The 18227-nt window shown below is 31.7% G+C and overlaps 1 protein-coding gene across 1 annotated transcript in view; it reads right to left on the bottom strand.

Annotated features, from left to right (window-relative positions):
- Positions 1-4361: 4361 nt before the first annotated feature.
- Positions 4362-18227, bottom strand: part of LOC145297032 (protein DDI1 homolog 2-like) — an 83708-nt gene continuing 69842 nt past the window's right edge. The window contains exons 6-8 of the mRNA XM_080143259.1: positions 15327-15430; positions 8493-8673; positions 4362-5175 (exon numbers count right to left, since the gene is read on the bottom strand). Coding sequence (XP_079999385.1) covers positions 4919-5175; positions 8493-8673; positions 15327-15430 — 542 coding nt within the window. The 3' untranslated portion in view covers positions 4362-4918. The remainder of the gene's footprint in view (positions 5176-8492; positions 8674-15326; positions 15431-18227) is intronic.

Genomic DNA, 18227 nt, shown 5'->3' with positions numbered 1-18227 from the left:
CAGCTCATTCCTCTTACGATGCACAAACACACATTCTTATAGATTACTTGAGGAAAGAGTCAGTATAAGGGAAATAACTTATTGAAAAGTATCAATTACCTCCCTTTACTACATCAAATGGCCAGAAAACGGATTCCCTTTATGAAATGTGTGCCAGTTTAGAAGGTCGGAGAATTAATCATTTTTATTTTCAATTTTATTCATTCAGGGCAACGCAAATAAAAAAAAAAAAAAAAAAAAAAAAAAAAAACTAAATTTTGTGTTTCTTTTGTAGTTTAAGCTTTAGCTGGACCTACGGTAGCTTCCTTCAGTCTTGCCAGACTATGAATACTCACTGTAAAGGTGCTTATGCGTGGAATTTTTGTGGCAAGAGTTGCACAATCCCCAAATATACCTCTCCTCATTTAGCGTTGTAAAATACCAGCAATAAGTGAAGGTCCAGGATGATTGGAAACAATGCCGAGATAAGCGGAGAGCACATACAGCACCTAGACTTCCGAAATGATCACCCATCTGATGCTAGCCAGGCTTAATGTTGCTTAACTTAGGTGATCTGAAGAGAACTGGTGTGAATGTGATTATGCTGTCTATTCTATATATATATATATATATATATATCTATATATATATGCCAGACATACTCATACTCATGTACACACACACACACACACACACACACACACACACACACACACACACACACACACAGACAACTACCCATTATATAATAGGCAAAACAAATCCGGAAAGTGACTGATTTTCTAAATTCTGATATTGATTTTCAACTATATAAGCGAGATGATCAATGGCATGTGAATTAAATTTGATCTGGAATGTACCGACTGTAAGGGTCAGTTTCGTGAGCTTCTTAATAATACGTCATTCACTGTCACTTCTTGCTCAAGGTAGAGTTTAAAACATTTACACTTACAACATGTTACAAGCAAGTGAATGCTGGGCTCAGATTAGTTGATCTTTCTGAGGATGTAGACGAATGACATAGCTTTCACACAGTGGATTTTTTTTAGTGCGAGTGTTGAAAACAGAGTTCTGCCTCCCTACTATTGAAGATAAGGGTGCTTATACTAGAGTCAGCTTTGCATTGTAAATGTGTTATGGACATGCTGAATAAAGCTCTGTCCAAGGAACAGAGTACTATGAGACTGCTTCCTGTCTACAACATTGCCATTTTCAAGTAATAATCAAAAAATCAACTTTTGACAAGTTTACAAACATTGTTACTAATCTCAATGTTTCACTATCCACCTATTAAACTCGATTAGCCCTTATCCTCAAGTGACCTTTGCATCTTGATGAGAGGTAACTGGGTTTGTTTTACTATACACAGATTTGAAAAAGTTGTCCAAAAACAAATATACAATAAATAAATCTTATCAAAGGCAAGATAACTTGCTTTTCTACCTAACTGGATAAGTTTTTTGTGTTTTTATTTAATGTAAAATGTTTATTAGGTTCAAAAATCATACAGTGTTTATCAATATATTTGAAAAAGACAAATGGCAGCGAGGTTTATATTGAATACGTTAAGTTTGGGAAAATGAGTCCAAACTAAAAAATTATGCAAAATACCATTAGAAACTCACTCAATATATGTCAGCCTATATCACAGTAACATATATTGAGTGGGGTTTTAACAATACTTTGTATAATTTTTTAGTTTGAACTCATTTCCCCAACTTAATGTATTCAGAAACCTCGCTGCCATTTGTCTTTTTCAAATATATTGATAAACACTGTATGATTTTTGAACCTAATAAACATTTTACATTAAATAAAAGCACAAAAAACTTATCCAGTTAGGTAGAAAAGTAACTTACCTTGCCTTTGGTAAGATTTATTTGTTATATATTTGTTTTTTGAAAACTTTTTTGAATCTATGTGCATTCGAAAACAAACCCGGTGACTCATTGAGAAAAAAAAAAAAAAAAGACATACACACATCTCAATTGGAGATAAGTGAGGACACAGCAAGCGCCAAGAAAAACCTTGGAATGATTCACTTAAAGATGAGCTCGAAAACTGACAGATTTTCTAAATTCCGATATTGATTGATGTACTAAAGGGAGATAATTGATACTTTAAGTTATTTCTCTTATGTGGATTCTTTCTTCAAGTAACCTATAAGAATGTGTGTGTAGTAAGAGGAATTGGCTAGGTGGAAAATAAGAAAGAAGTTTTAACAGAAATGACACATCGAGAATATCTTAATTCATTCATTTCTGTTATCAGATAAACAATTACATTTCTTGTTACATAGATGTTAACATATTCATTCTTAACATTACTTGACTGGCATGGAAACATTTTTCAATAATACAAACTATTTAGAGTGCTGTTTTAATCTAATGCTGTAAGTGGCCTAGATTGCAAATGGTGACACACTGCTTTTAAGCTTTCAAAATTTAGACTAGAATACTGTACATAAACATAAGTCAATGAGAAGAATACATTTTTTTTTTTTTAAATTGAATATTAAAAAAATATATAAAATAAAATGAAAACTACTTTATAAACATTTTAAAGACGGCTAACTATTTTACGCTTATTAAATGATTGATATTCAATTGAACCTTAGAAAATCATAAAAATGTATGTATGAGTATGAACAGCATTTGGTAATAAAAAAAAAAGAGTTATGTCCCTTGGATGATTTATTTTCTCAGAAAGTAAATGGATTGATTAAAATTTATATTTTTTTCTCCCGTTTTTGAGAGCCGGGTAATTTAAAATTGCAACAGATAAAGTTATGGTTTGAACTGTTAGCTACTGACATTGAAAATGTCCAAGTGCCGTTAGACTTGAAAACATTTTTTGGTAAACCTTACTAATCTGGGGACTTAAATTATTTTAAAGGGAATACAGTTGAGAAATTAGTAAAAAAATAAATAAATAAAATAAAAAAAAATAAACAAAAAACAAAATTTAATTTGGCTTACCTATCAATTTATGACAAACTTGTATAAATAAATAGTACTTGTACAGTTTAATCAAGACATTAAAAAATGAAAATATCGAAAAAAAAGTTTAAATTGTATGTATCTGTTATGGAACGAAGTTCTTCAAAAAAAAAAAAAATTTCACTTAATTTCATCAAGTAGATTTTTTTTTTTTTTTCTTTACAGCAAAAAAAACAATTTGTTACAATACTGAGCAAAAGGTTTGATTTATAGGAAGAAAAGCTAGTATAAAAGATGGGGAGGGAGTGTCGACGCTTTACATTGAGTTATCTCCCCGTGGCGTGTTCAAAAAATTCCAAGATGTCTATCTTCAACGTACTGTCATAAAAATGTGTTTTTCTGCTGTTAAAAAAAAAACAAAAAAAAACTACTTGATCAAATTAAGTGAAATTTTTTTCCGGAGATCTTCAGTCCGAAACGGATACATATATATTTCAAATATAACCTTTTTTCAATATTTTCAGTTTTTAATGTTTTGATTAAACTGTACAAGTGGAAAATAAATTTATAAAAAATATAAGATTGTAAAGTTACTGTAAATATTGGTGATAAGTGGTCAACTATACTTATTTACCCACAATCAATATTTATGGTCACTTCACTTGTATAGTCTTTTAATATTAACATTTTTTTTATGCAAATCTGTCTCAAATTAGTAGGTAGATAAAAATAAATTGTTTTTGATGAATTAGAAAACTGCATCTTTTAAAATAATTTATGTTAGGATATAATTACTTTGGTGCTTATTTAGAATTAAATCTATTTTTAAAAAATAAGTTGCAAAAAAAAAAAATCTTTAAGATGTATATACTTGTCATGGAACGAGGATGTCATATTCCAAAAATTACATAAATCGATCAAGTAGGTTTTTTTTATATATGTATAGAAAATCTTTTTTTTTTTAACACTTTTCAGCAATTTTAATAGTAAATTGTATCCATTACAAGACTAATCTCAATAGTTTGAATTGAGTTGTCTCCCTCACATTTATAAAACATGGTGGATCAAAACATAACACATAAAATTTGATCTTAAGAAAAAAAAAAACCTACTTGATCAATTCACATGATTTTTGGAATATGGCATCTCCATTCCGTGATGGATGCATACATCATAAAAATTTTAAAAATATAATTTTTGTATTTCTGTTTAAAAAATTGGTTGCATTTGATAAGCACTCCTATTTTTTTATAATTCAATATTTGAAAGACTAAGTACTAAAGAATTTAAAGTAAATTATTTCAAGCAGAATTTGGAATTGCGCTTTAATATACGCAAATACTTGAAAGAGGAGACATTTTTTTTATAATGGTAACCGAATATTTAATTAAAAAAACAAAAACAAAAAAATGCATAAAATAAAAAGTTACTTTAAAAACATTTTGAAGACTGCTAGTTATTTTATGCTTTTTAAATGATTAATAAACAATACAAACTCAAAAAAAATCATAAAATATGTGTACGAAGATGAACAGAATTTGATTGATGGAAAAGAAAAAAAGAGTTATGCCCCTTGGATATTTCTCAAATAGCTTTTTAAATGTTCCTTAATATAGTTGTGAGTTTAGGTAAAAAAATAAATTAATAAAATCGAAAAAAAAAAAAAAAAAAATGCCTACTTTTCAAATGAGAAATTCAATCACGTTTGTTTTCATCACTCACATAGAAAAGCCCCCCCCCCCTCCTCCGACTCTGCTTTCAGGGTCATATTTCAGTGTTTGGTGCGTTACACTTTTGTCGAAACACCGAAAGATGGGTACGCAGGAGTTATCCTACTTGCTGATGAAAGGATCTGAAAAATAGGGCTCTCAGTGAAGTTCTGATCTTGACCAATAAAAAAAAAAAAAAATAACATGACGTCATTTGGAAAAGCATACCACTTATTACCACCATCATAAGATTCACTCCCTCCCCCACCCCAATCGCTCAGATTCTTGTCCTTAGGGCATTTGAAGTGATTTCGCCAACAAAGCTGCCAGTGCCTGGTCGGCATCTCCGTTTGCTCGTCGAAGTTCATCCAACACCTGCTGCCGTTCAAAACCGTAAGACATGAGCTTCACCATCGCATCATCTGGAAATGTTTGTTGGGGCGTGGGGGCAGGCGGTTGCTGTAGAGAAGGTGCTGGTTGGGCAGAGACACTGGCTGATGCCTTTGGAGAAGGATCTGTTGGATTGGATTTGGTAGATTCAGGTTTTGCTGTGGGGGAAAAAAAAGAAAAAAATTTTTTTTAAATAAATAGAAAAAAACTTTATAAATTCCTATACACATTTTTGTATTTTTCAGTTATTCATTAACTATAGAGATTTATTTATAATATCTACTATTATATAAGTCACTTTGTGTGTGTGTGTGTGTACAAGAGTTTGTTCTCTATGGACTCTGAAATGGGTGGGCTTATTTTAAAAAAATTTCCCACAAATGTACTTAATGAATGTGAGTGTCTTTACTTAGGTTTTATATTGGTTTGCCTCTGATAAGTACTGAAAATTGATAATCGAAAAAATCTGAAGAAGGATGCCCAATTTTCTCCCATGCAAACATTTTTATACAGCCCGAAATTGCAAGTGCATTTAAAAAGTTTTATCACTGCATGAGTAGAAAGATCCTGCTAATAAAATCAACAGTTCTTTGATAAGACAGGGGAGAGATCAAAATGAATGTTTCTGTTTAGAGCACAATTGAAACACGATACTTGACTTTTGTATTTTAATCTTTAATTCAAGCCATTATATAAAAAGTAATTTCATAAAATCAGCAATAAGTTCTCTACAGTGCAATGTAAACTACAACATATTGTGAACTAAGTGCGGGAAGGCATGTGAAGTTTCCTTCTGTTACACTGTAGTGAGTTTCTCAACAAAAACAGGTAATATACAGATTTGATTAAAAAAATGGACGATTTGTTGAGCCTCATTCAATTCTGGGCAACGTCGGGCTTCCCTGCTAATATTTATTAATTATTTATTTTTTTTTTTTTTTTTTACTTAGGAGTTACCACTTATTAAGGCCTGAAGGCCACTCAAGGATAAGAGTTAATGAATAAAAACTAGTAATATAGTAATTGTTAATGGTGTAAATTGGGTAATATTTAATTATTTATGGGGATGACTAAACAAGAATTTGTTTACATTGGATTTGAAAGCTATCATATTGCATTCGACCAAGAAGCAGGCCAGTGGAATAGTGTTCCACAAGCGGACAGTTCTGAGAAACAAGCTTTGTTCATGGAATCTGCATTTAGATTTAGGCACAGTTAGAGAGTAGGGGAAAAAAGCATATAGTGGTTGTAGCTAGTCAAATGTTTTTTTGTGAAAGTGTAGTAAGGAGGAACCATAGATTGGAGTTCAGTCGAGCACGTGGTATGAAAATAATGATAGAGCAGATTTAGGCTCGCAACATCTCTTCTGTGGGAAAGAGGCTGCAGGGAAGAGAAAAGGGCAATGTCTACTAGGTTTCAAAGCTGGTTTTGAACTCTATCAAGGTTAGCGAGGGCACGCCAAGCAGCTTCTGCCCACACGTGGCTACAGTACTCCATTTTAGGATGGATCTGGCTTTTATACAGATAGTGGATTGCATTAGCAGTGAGATATCTACTGGAGTGATAGAGTGATCCAACTATTTTTCTAGTGATCTTGGCAACAGATTTGATGATTTAATGCAGACATCATAGCTAAACTGGGCTGGTTTGTGATACTCAATTTTATTAAAACAAATATCATGGTTATATTGAAGATTGTCTACTTTTCTGACATCAGTTTTTTTTTCCCCTTTGCAAATGGAACGACGGTGAGAAGCAAGATACGGCCTTTCTGATTAATGATTATCTTCCTCTCAGATAATACGAAAGTCTGCTCTCCTTTTCCCATGTTAAGAATGGCTTTCTTGTCCAATTAATCATGTCTAATTATCCAGCAAAATGGATAGCAAAAACCAGAAGTCAAAAAGAGCCGACAATCTTATAAATGGAAAATATCTGTTCAAAACAATATATGATTTTTCATAAACGAACCAGAAATCAAAAACTCAACGACAAAGCAAAAGTGGTTTTGACTGTGTGCTCATTTGCTGTACTGTTGTAATTGTCCGACATGTTTTGTCTGGATAAAAATTGTTGATCCATCCATCAAATGTTGCCACAAAGAATTTGCATTTCAAACAAAACAAGTCCAATCTATAAACAGAAGCCGTTATTGTTTATTATTGTTAGATATTGTCAGGTAACCTCGGGAAGAAAAACATTTGATTGGTTCAAATGGGTTCAAATGTGAAGAATTCAGGACTTTCCACTATTGTCTAATGGAATGTATAATTTGACCCAGAAATATGTGAGCAGATATTGGTGAAAGGTTGATACAATAGACAGAAGAGATATTAAACATTCCAATAGGAAAGAATGTTTTTATAAATAAGATTGCCACAGAGAGAGAGAGGCTGCGGCAGGTGTCACCATTTCTTCACCGGCTGACAACCGTCTAATCACACACCGCATGCACCTTTCAGTAAATGTCAAAACACAGAATAAATTATCACTGAAAAGCTGATTGTCAGTGAAATAAAAGCAATATATATTTTTGTAGATCAACTGTGTTGTGATTTTTACTTCGCTATCAGTGGGTGTATATATTTTGTACCAGTGACAACAGTACATGTAAATATTATATAGACTGGACAAGCGCATTCCGAACAACCATCCGCAGCGATTCCGTAACATTATTTTAGATAAGTGACACTCGCTTTATCAAGGTTGAATGACAGACTTGCAGGATATTTGCATGACCAACATCAAAACAAGTCTAATTAACACTGTCATTTACTGAGAGCCCCAAAGGGATCCAAAGACTGGCTCAACTGAGCTCTCCCAAAGATCAACTTCTCGCTACAAATGTTTAACTCCCATTCTTGCTTCTCCTCCGAGGTTTCTTCACATCTGGCCCTTTGTTGGCAATCATAGTTCAGTCATCCAGAGAAGACATCTATTGAAGCCTGTCTAGGTCTGTCTATTCATAGAGGGTTTTATTTAGAGCCCATCTAGGAAAATTATTTTTCTCCCACATAGGTCAATCCCAGTGTGATTTTCCCATTGAATGAGACACTTTTTCAAACAAAGAGAATATCTCTTGGGTGATCTGACTCTGGCCAAAGATATTTTCAGCTTTCTGCACTTCAACTTCCTTTGGCAAAGCATCTACCACTGAAATGTTTGTAGATTCACATGCACCAGTGTAAACATGCAACACGGTGCAGGTTTACACTGGGATAGCAACTTTATTGTAGATCTTTTTTTTTTCTTTTCAAAATCTTATTTAATGTGGTCTGAACATATTTATAAAATAAAATCTTGAGCAACATTTAAAAATGAGATGAGTAAAACGCTAGAAGGAGTCCGTATAATTTGGTCACTTATGATTTTATAATGCATCTTTAAAAAAAAAAAAAATCCCCCCCCCCAAAAAAAACAGGTAAACATGACACGCACACAAACTGCGTAAAGCTGCGAAACAAATGATTCTTACTTGCAGCCTCTTCCGCGGACCGGGCCAGAGCTTCAGCAAGTTGCTGATCTTCGGTCTCCATTGACGGTCGCTGTAGTAAATTCAGGCGAGCATGATCAGGAAGTTCAGATTCACTTAAGAATGGCGTCTCTGTACCCGTTGTGCCTATCACCAAGACGTTTCGTTTTAGTTCTATTGAACACTGGAAAATAAAAAAAATAAAAATGTTAACGTTAATACGATAGTGTTCCATGGCAGCTAACAGCAGTCCTTAAAAGTCAGAGGAAAGCAGAAGGCGAGAGGGGAGGGGATGGAACAAACAAGAGAGAGAGAGAGATTAGTGCAGATATAATTGATCAGAAAGATAGAAACTTTTGGGAATATTGGAATTGATATCAGAAAAGTTTGAGCACAATATCCAATTCCAAACATGATTTTTTACTTTTCATTTTTATTTAAAAAGTTAATTTTATATACCTGTAGTAGCAATAACGATTAGATGATCAATCTAAACTACCAATAAAATTAAATTTATAGACTATAATGAATTTAGATAAAATAACACTGAAGAAGATAAAAAGAAATAAAAGAAAAGAAAAAAAAGGTTGGTTGTTTTACGGCATATCAACCCTTTTCAGGTTATTTAATGCCGAATCCAGTGATTTTGAAGAACAACTTTTTAATAGAATATATTTGTTTTTTTTTTTTTCAAGTCTGTTTCTATTTAACCCATAGTTGGGACCCTAACAGGTACTACCACTCTGGTTCAGAGTGAACTTGGGAACAATGGCAATTAAAGGGTGGCTCCACACTCCCCAGAGCTTGCAAGCTGGGGTCACACCAAGAAAAGAAAAGCAAGAAAAGAAAAAAGAAAAAAGAAAAAAAAGGAAAGAAGGAAAAAGGAATAAAGGAAAGAAAAAAAAGGAAAAAAGGAAAAAAGAAAGGAAAAAAGGAAAAAAATAAAGGAAAAAAGGAAAAAAATAAAGGAAAAACAGAAAAAATAAAGGAAAAACAGAAAAAATAAAGGAAAAACAGAAAAAATAAAGGAAAAACAGAAAAAATAAAGGAAAAACAGAAAAAATAAAGAAAAAACAGAAAAAATAAAGGAAAAACAGAAAAAATAAAGGAAAAACGGAAAAAGGAAAAAAAAAAGGAAGGAAAAAAGGAAGGAAAAAAGGAAAAAGGGGAAAAAGAAGGGGGCCTGGTAACAACGACAAAGGTAAAAAAGGCAGAAAAAGAAAACAGTAAAAGTGACAAATATAATCAATGAAAATCTTACAATGAGTTTATCAAAATATTGAATATACAATACATAAAGGGAAAACATAAAAAAATGCAATTATATCTACATTTAAAAGCAGATGTGGACCATCGATAAATCACTAATAAATAATCAATTGAAATAATTTTATTTAATCTGCATTTTTTCAGGTTTATACATGTCCAACATGTTTCTTTTCTTTTGTAAATATGTCAGCAACTGATGGAATGCCTGCTTCTACGTTTTGCTTTGCTTTGCAAAGTGAAAAACATTAATGTAAGAACTTTTTCAAGTTAAAAATTGAATTTTACTAATAAAGCTATATATTGAACATTAAAACATAAATTACGGAAAAACGTATAATAGATAATTAGGTTCTTGTCCAGGTGATGAAATGAAAATATATTCCAAAAATCATGCAAATTGATCAAGTAGTGTTATTTTTAAATAAAAAAATGAGTGTCCGAGAAGTGACTGCATCATTTTGAAAAAAAATAAGAGATAATTCCAAAATAATGCATACTTAGATGTTGTAATGCATACGAATTTTCATTAATTGCTTAAAAAAGCTTTTTCTTCATAAAAATAAGCTTGCTTTGTCAATTTATGTGATTTTTTTTCAAATATAACAATTTGTTTCATCACAGATATGTCCATCATACAGATTTTTCTTCATTTTTGTTTTTTTAATATAGTGAGAATTCTTGACAAAAATCTGTGAACCACTGGTGGTCCATATTAGGAATCACATGTGTAACTTTCTGTTTACTTGTTGGGTTTTACATGTCAACCATGTTAGATCATTTCATGCCAAAATTGCATAGTTTGTCAATTGATCCTGGCAAGTGCTACAAGTCTGATCAACATGGGACTTGAGAAATGGACATTAGTGAAGAGTTCTAACAAAGGGAGATAACATTACACACTGTAGGCTTTAAAATAAAACTACTGGGTCTATTTACAAAATTTTTGGAATATGATATTTTCATTGTCATGGGTATCTATATCATACAGATTTTTTACTTTTTTTTTTTTGTTTTTTTATTAGAGGGGAATTCTAGACAAAAACCATAAAATATTTACTGCGACATTACTTCTTTGAGTTCCATCTTTATCCAGGACAGGAATGCTGAACATGCTGACTAATTATGATAAAGAGTAGTTTGTTATTTCCCAAATCATTTTTAATAAATATTAGTTTGAACAACATTGTCATATTAGCAGCTGAGAGAAGAAAAATACAAACAGAAAAGAAGAGAACATGTTTCTGAATTTTTGAGATGAGGATTCATTATTTGTTTTATTCGAACTACTGTTCTCATCTTGAATGTCATTTGCACAACATTTCATTCGACGTAACTTCCAACCTTCTCCAGGTGTATCTTATTGAACTCTAGAATATTTTGCCCGCAAGGACTCGTGGCACAGTAGTTAGAGTACTTGGAAAAATCAATTGTAAAAGTGATATTTTCCTGGAGGTTGACGATTCAATTCTCGGTGTGGGCGGCTGAAAAATACAATTGCAAATTATTTAGAACCTCAATCCAATCATGGCTGATGGAATAAGAGCACGCTACCCTCGTGAAGTAAATGAAAGGTTCTGTTTGGAATTCACAAGTTCAACAGAAAGGATCCAGATTATATAACAATGGAGAGTAGAAAGTAGTTCTTAGGTAACTCTCACTTTATTTTGTCCTTTAGTCCTCACATTCCATGAGCAATGTTTGTGACATTGAAATAGTATTTTTTTTTTACCTCACATTAAATGGCTTCATGATTTGTTTGGAGCAATTTCCATAAAAAAAACAAAAACAGTACGAAGTCCAAATCGTTTTTTTTTGTTTTTTTTTTGCGCGCACGCGTGTGTGTGTGTGTGTGTGTGTGGGGGGGGGTCGATGGTCATGCAATTTGTCATTTACCTTTGAACTTACCCTACGCTAAACACTTTCCCCAAAATACCATATTCATTCTATAGGGTGCTCCTACTTAGATAATCCAATTTATTTTATTTTATTTAGAAAACTCTCACTTCCCTTATTTTGTCCTTTAGTCCTCACATTCCAGGAGCAATGTTTCTGACAAAGAAGAAAGAATTGCTGTTTTGTAAGTCCGATTCTATTCCATAATAGAATGACACTCAAGATGAGAAAACTACTCGAAAGAATCGAAATAATATGAATAAGGGATAAAATAATTCACATCTTTTTGTAATTCCGTTTAATGTTTGTTTTTACATGCTGACAGGTGTTGGACAGATTTTAGAAATTGAATTCCAAGCTAACCTATCTCTGGCCAGGTCATTAGTCAAACTACATGAATTAAAATGTAACAAATTTTATTTAAAAAATCATTTTTTTTAGTTGAAGCAAGACTTTATAGGCCAGATGTCCTTTCTGATGCCAACCCAGTGTGATGATGGGGACTAGTGCTTTTATCAAGATATCATCTCGGCGCTGTTTTACAATTTGTCACTGTGCAAAGGGAGACCACTCATTTACTAAAATATTTGTTCATTTTTTCATCTCAATTTTGGACAACAGTTTTTTTTATGTTTTTAAATAAAAACATAAAAAAAAAAAAAAAAAAAAAAAAAAGCTGCAACGGAAGTTTAAGAACCTTACCATAACATACACTTTTTAATTAAAAAACAAGTTGCCAAACTTATTTTTTAAAGGTTTTCGTCTAATGAAAATATCGTGGATTTGTTGGTTTTCTCTTAATAATCGTGTAAAGACTACGTTTTGTATCATTAATGTTAACTTTGTTACATTAAAAAAAAAAAAAAAATTCGTTGCAGCTTTTTTTTAATGCTTTGATTTAAAATATCGCGGCCTAAATTACGAGATGAAAAAAAATGAACAAATCTTTTAGTAAACGAGAGTTGTCTCCCTCTTCACAGTGACAAATTGTAAAACACTGCCACCATCTCTAGATGATTGCCTACCAAGGCTAAAGAAAGCTTCACACAAGTTGATAAATGGTAAAGGATTAGAAAATTTTTTTTTTTTAATGTAAAATGATATAATGGAAACATTTTAACTGGAATTTTCATGTGTCATGCTAATTAACTTGATTTAATGTACTTATTTTTTAATGAATGTATTAAGTACACTTCAAAAACAACATTATTTTTGGTGCTTTTTGATATAACATTCTTCGATAAATACATTAAATAAAATTCTACTTTGAGAAATATTTATTTGTTATGGTGAAAGAAAAAGAATCAAATTTCATGAAAAACAATCCAATAAATTTTTTTGTTGTTTAACTTTGGTTAGGTGGTTTTGTTTAATGGCATATTAACCCTTATTGAGTGACTTAATGCCAACTTCAGTTATTTAGGAAAAGTTTTTATGCTTCAAGTTTTTTATATCTTCAAATATTCATTCATGTGTCGTTTTGCTTTATGGTATATTGTAAGAAATTCTCTTACTCGTTTTTGCCTTTGGCAGAATGAAAGAGACACAGAAAAGCAACAAAGGCTCACCAAGAATATTTTTATTTACAAAAAGGTAAAAATGAGTCTGTATTGCAAAAGAGTGCCCTCTTTAGCCTCAGCCAAATGGCGGGTAGTTCATGCCTTGAAAGGCGAAGGTAGTTTTCTTCTTGTGGAAGATGCTGGTAGAATCGCCACTCGTAGAAATGGTTGAGGGTTCTCGAAATCCTTCGAGATTGGTCAATACGAACAACGCACATTGCGATCGATGTTCATAAAATAATATGCCCCATTGCGGGCAATGAAAATGAAGTAATTAATCCATAGAACATTTAGCCTCAGGCTTGTATCCGCATTTAAATGAGCGGAGATAATAAATGGAATAGAACCCTGCCTTAGTTCATTAGGCACGGAGCGAGATAACGCGCGTCGGATTTGCTCGACGCCGAATTGAAATCTGTTTTTAGAAACACAATATTCCCGCCAAATTCTGAATCCTCCGCAGCAACTGAACAATGCAATATCATTGGTCGAAATAACCGCGTGATTGGAAAATCCAGCGGTTATCGCCCTTGCATTCTGAAATTTCTAACAATATCAACCGTTTATTGGATAATCATTGCCGGATCCAGTAATTTTGGAAAATGTTTTATACTTCAAGTCCTTTATATTTTCAACTATTTATTCATGGTGTTTGGTTTGGTTGTTTTGTAGAGAAAATTGTTTTGGGTTTGGACTTTGCAGAACATGACAGTTTTGCAAAGGAAAAAAAAAAAAAAATGTTTGGTACATTTTAGATTAGGAAACCGATATCTCCAGACAGACTGATCTTATAACAGCAGCAGGACTATTAAAAGAATTCCAATTTTTTCTTCGAATCACTAGATGACTTCAGAGCTACCATTTTTGTTTTTAAATATCAGTGCAAATAGTAAACTTTTATTAAACTGAATTCATGCGCTGGCAAAAATTGGATAAAATGAATTTCTTAAATAAAAAAAACTACTAGATTGTCAACTGTAAAATTCAGTTATGGTTTTTATTTCCCATAACTAGTAAGTATTTCTAAAAATTAGGATTTTATTTAATGTATTTACTACGAGTGTTATGTCAAGAAGCACTGATTGTTATAGCTTGTTTTCAATTTAACAAAAGATTGTATATCAAGGGAAGCGACTCATGATTTACAGTAAATTTCACAAACAAAATAGACACCATCAGTAGGTAGGTAGAATAATTTATTATTATATTAAATGTGAGTAAATCAATGTTTGTTTCCCTAAGAGCTTTTATCTCTATATTTCCATAGTGATCGTCCAGATTCTGAATCAGACCAAATCTACTTTTGCAGACGGAAAAAGATAAAAACTGCTGTCAAATTCAAAACAAGACAGCATTTCCAAAAGAAAAAAATAATTTTTAAAGCATACCCCCCCCCCCAAAAAAAACTCAGCATCTTACATATTTTTTTTTTTTACAGAAAAACTATTTTTGATGAATAAAATTAATGAAACGACATGCATATATATTTATTTATTTTTTTGAATAGAAATTTTTTAGTCATTTTTTAATAACTAATAAGTTAAAAATAAATACCACGTTTTTAAATATTTTTTAAAAACATTTATGCTTTGAGTTTTCGCGAAGTTTTTTAATCATTTTTCCAAATTCTGAAGATTCTCTTGGAGTTAGCCCTAACAAGAAATTTTTCTGTGGCATAAAATCAATATACAATTTAATCAATTTACAACTCGTTTTCTCTCTGCCTTCTGATTCAATAAATGCTTTTGCATTCCAGTCAAAAAAAGTCAAACAAAAGCCGATTTTGTCCGGTTTAAAAACTGTCTTTATAACAAAATATACCTTAGTTTTGGGAAGAAGTTATTTTTGAAAAATAAAACGATTTTCATTCTTGAAGTTGCATTAAACTGGATAAGTCACTCATGTCTGTGTTAGCTATATATGTATTACTCCTGCTTTTTTCACTGCATGTTGATTCAATCAGTAATGTTTTATAATAAAATGGACCGTAAGGCAATAGAAAAAAAAAGAAAACAAAAGACCAAGAGTGAAAAACCTAGGAGATATAATTAAAAGTATTTCTTAGTTAAAAAAAAAAAATAAATAAAAATAAATAAGAGATATTGGTGAGGCTCACCTGATGCCGACGAAGCATATCTAAACCGAGCAACATATCCATTGGTTGGTCCTCTAGGATGGAAAAAGATGATTGAAGGAAATCCGGCCCAATTTGAATTTGTCCTAGATACAAAAAGAAAAAAACCCCAAAAAATCTACAGGACTTCAGAAAATATTCAACAATATTATAACAAAAATAAAATGAATTTTTTTTATGCCAATATTTTTGATGAATTAAAAACAAAATTTTTCATTTACCTTTTCACACTGATTTTGTGAAGTTTGTCTGCATGTGAACCATAAAAAAACACCCCCCCCCCAAAAAAAAAACCCCCAAAAAAACACTGCAAACATCAATTGGAAACTGCAACTAAATTTAACTTGATTAATGATAACATTTTCTCTTCTTCATTCTTTTTAATTTATAAAGTTATCTTGTCAGATTTTTCATGTTGGATCTACATAGCAGCTTACCTGACAAATCAATATTTGATTCTAACTAGCCTTTTTATACTTGCACAATGTTTTTTATACTAAAATAAATAATTTGCTTCTATTTTTTCCTGAAAATAATTATTCTGGCAAAGATTATTACAATGGAGGTAACTATAAATAATAACCTTAAAAAAAAAAAAAAAGTGTAAGGGAGTAAATTTCTATTTTAACTTCAAAGTAAAAATATTGCCAAGAACCAGATTCGTATTAACACGAGTTATCCCCCTTATTTTTGAGAAATCTCATCCCAATTTTATTTTAAATTACACATTAAAAAAAATTAAAATAACATTAATGAATACCAGGTTATGTTGAATATGTACAGATATATTTAAATTTACAAGTTTATTTTTTGTAGTTCTAGTTCTCATCAAATGGTTTAAAAAATTTTTTTATTGAAATCCCTCTATATTAAAAAACAAAAATAAAAGAAAAATCTGTATTATGTGACTAAACGAAAATATCATATTCCAAAAATCATGTAAAATGATCAAGTAGTTTGCTTTTTATTTATTTGCGGACTGTTATTCCTCATCTTCATAGTTGTTGTTTAACCACGTTACTCATCTCAAAGTATTCCGATAATGAAAAACAATAATATATAATAGTTTGCTTTTTATAAAGAAATTCATTTTTAAGCGATTAATGGGAATTCGTAGGCATTACGACATAAATCTTGTAAGTAAATTATTTCTGAGTCATCTCCCTTATTTTTTAATGTTTTATTTTCTTCTCCAATATTCATAAAATTTGATTTTCTTATTAAAAACAAACAAAAAACTACTTTATAACTGTACGTGATTCTTGGAATTTTGTTATTTTTATTTTTTAATATCGGAGAAGTTCTGGACAAGAATCAAATTCTTTACCAAACATGCGTAGTTTTAATGTGGGAAAGCAATCTGTAAAATATTTTACCTTAAAAAAGAAAAAAAAAAATTATAAATCATTTCAACACTTAAAAAGAACATTTTTTTGACATACAAGTTCTTGATAGTTAACTTTTTAGTAATTTAGGAAAATCTTTCTACAAATTAAAATTAGCTGGGTTCAATCGTGGCCTTCAAAAAGAGAAAGCCTTTCCATTGAATTTTGTTTTTCTGCTGACGTCACAGTAGTTGGTGTTAACCATCACCTAACAAGATTTCAAAATTTCCATGAAAAGTGCTCGTTTGAGCTCCAATCTCTGATTCCCCCCTCGCCAATCTTTCATGAAAAACACCCGTCTAGCTGAAACCACTGTCAGTAATTTTCCCCACTCCTTATCTGTGCCTAAATCAAAACGTACATTCCATGAACAAAGCTTCTTTCTTAGAAATGCACGCCTGTAGAACTCTTTTCCGTTTGTTTCCCACCGGACTACAACTTGGATGTCTTCAAGTCCAACATAAACAAATTCCTGATAAACCGCCCCCTTAAGTAAGACACTTTATCAAATCTCCATTACTAATGATTACTACAATATTGTCCCATTGATTACTGTACAAGCAATAACCCTTATCCTCGAGTAGCTTCCAGGCTTTGATAAGTGGTGACTTACATGTAAAAAAAAAAAAGAAAAGTTACTTAAAACAAATTAAACTATCATGTTTGTTTATATTCTTTTTTGTAAACATTTATCAATTGTTTTGAATCTGTTTAATTATTATGATTTTGAATTTTTGAGATAAGAATTGATAATTCATATTATTTAGATTATTCGGCTACTATTCTGGGGTCTACGTTCCAACCTTCCAGAGGTTGAAACCCAATTATTATTTCTAAGTGAAACTGGAATAGGGCCGACCACTTCCCTAGATGAGTTCATAATTAATGGACACTCTAATTTAACAGCTAAATCTGACACCCAAGATCGCCATGGGCATGGAATATGTGCCTACATTAAGGATGGCTTCCCGTGTGGCAGGGATATCTCTAGAGAAGATCCTAATTTACCCTATATGTGCTTCAGGGTTGCACCTTTTTTTTTTTTTTTTTTTTTTTTACATAGGCATCACCACATTATCAAGGCCAAGAGGCCACTCAAGGACAAGGGTTAAAGAGTGTACAGTAGAAATTGGACAATATAGTAATCATTAGTAATGAAAATTTGGTAAATTTGATAACTTATATGGAACGGCTCATCAAGAACTTATTTACGTTAGACTTGAAGACAACCATATTGTAGTCAGCCGGAAAGCAGGAAAACGGAAGACAATTCCACAGGCGTGCAGTTCTAAGAAAGAAGCTTTGTTCATGGAATCTAATCTACATTTAGGTTTAGGTACAGATAAAGAGTGGGGGGAATTATTGATAGTGTTTACAGCTAGACGAGTGCTTCTTGTGAAAGTTTGGCGAGGGGGGGACCATAGATTGAAGCTCAGTCGAACACCTTCCATGAAAATAACGATACATCAGAGACAAACTCGCAACATCTCTTCTGTGA

Source organism: Euprymna scolopes, chromosome 2 (assembly GCF_053919585.1).
Source record: "Euprymna scolopes isolate OS-2025 chromosome 2, ASM5391958v1, whole genome shotgun sequence".
Classification (NCBI taxonomy): domain Eukaryota; kingdom Metazoa; phylum Mollusca; class Cephalopoda; order Sepiida; family Sepiolidae; genus Euprymna; species Euprymna scolopes.
This window is presented reverse-complemented; position numbering and strand designations above follow the sequence as displayed.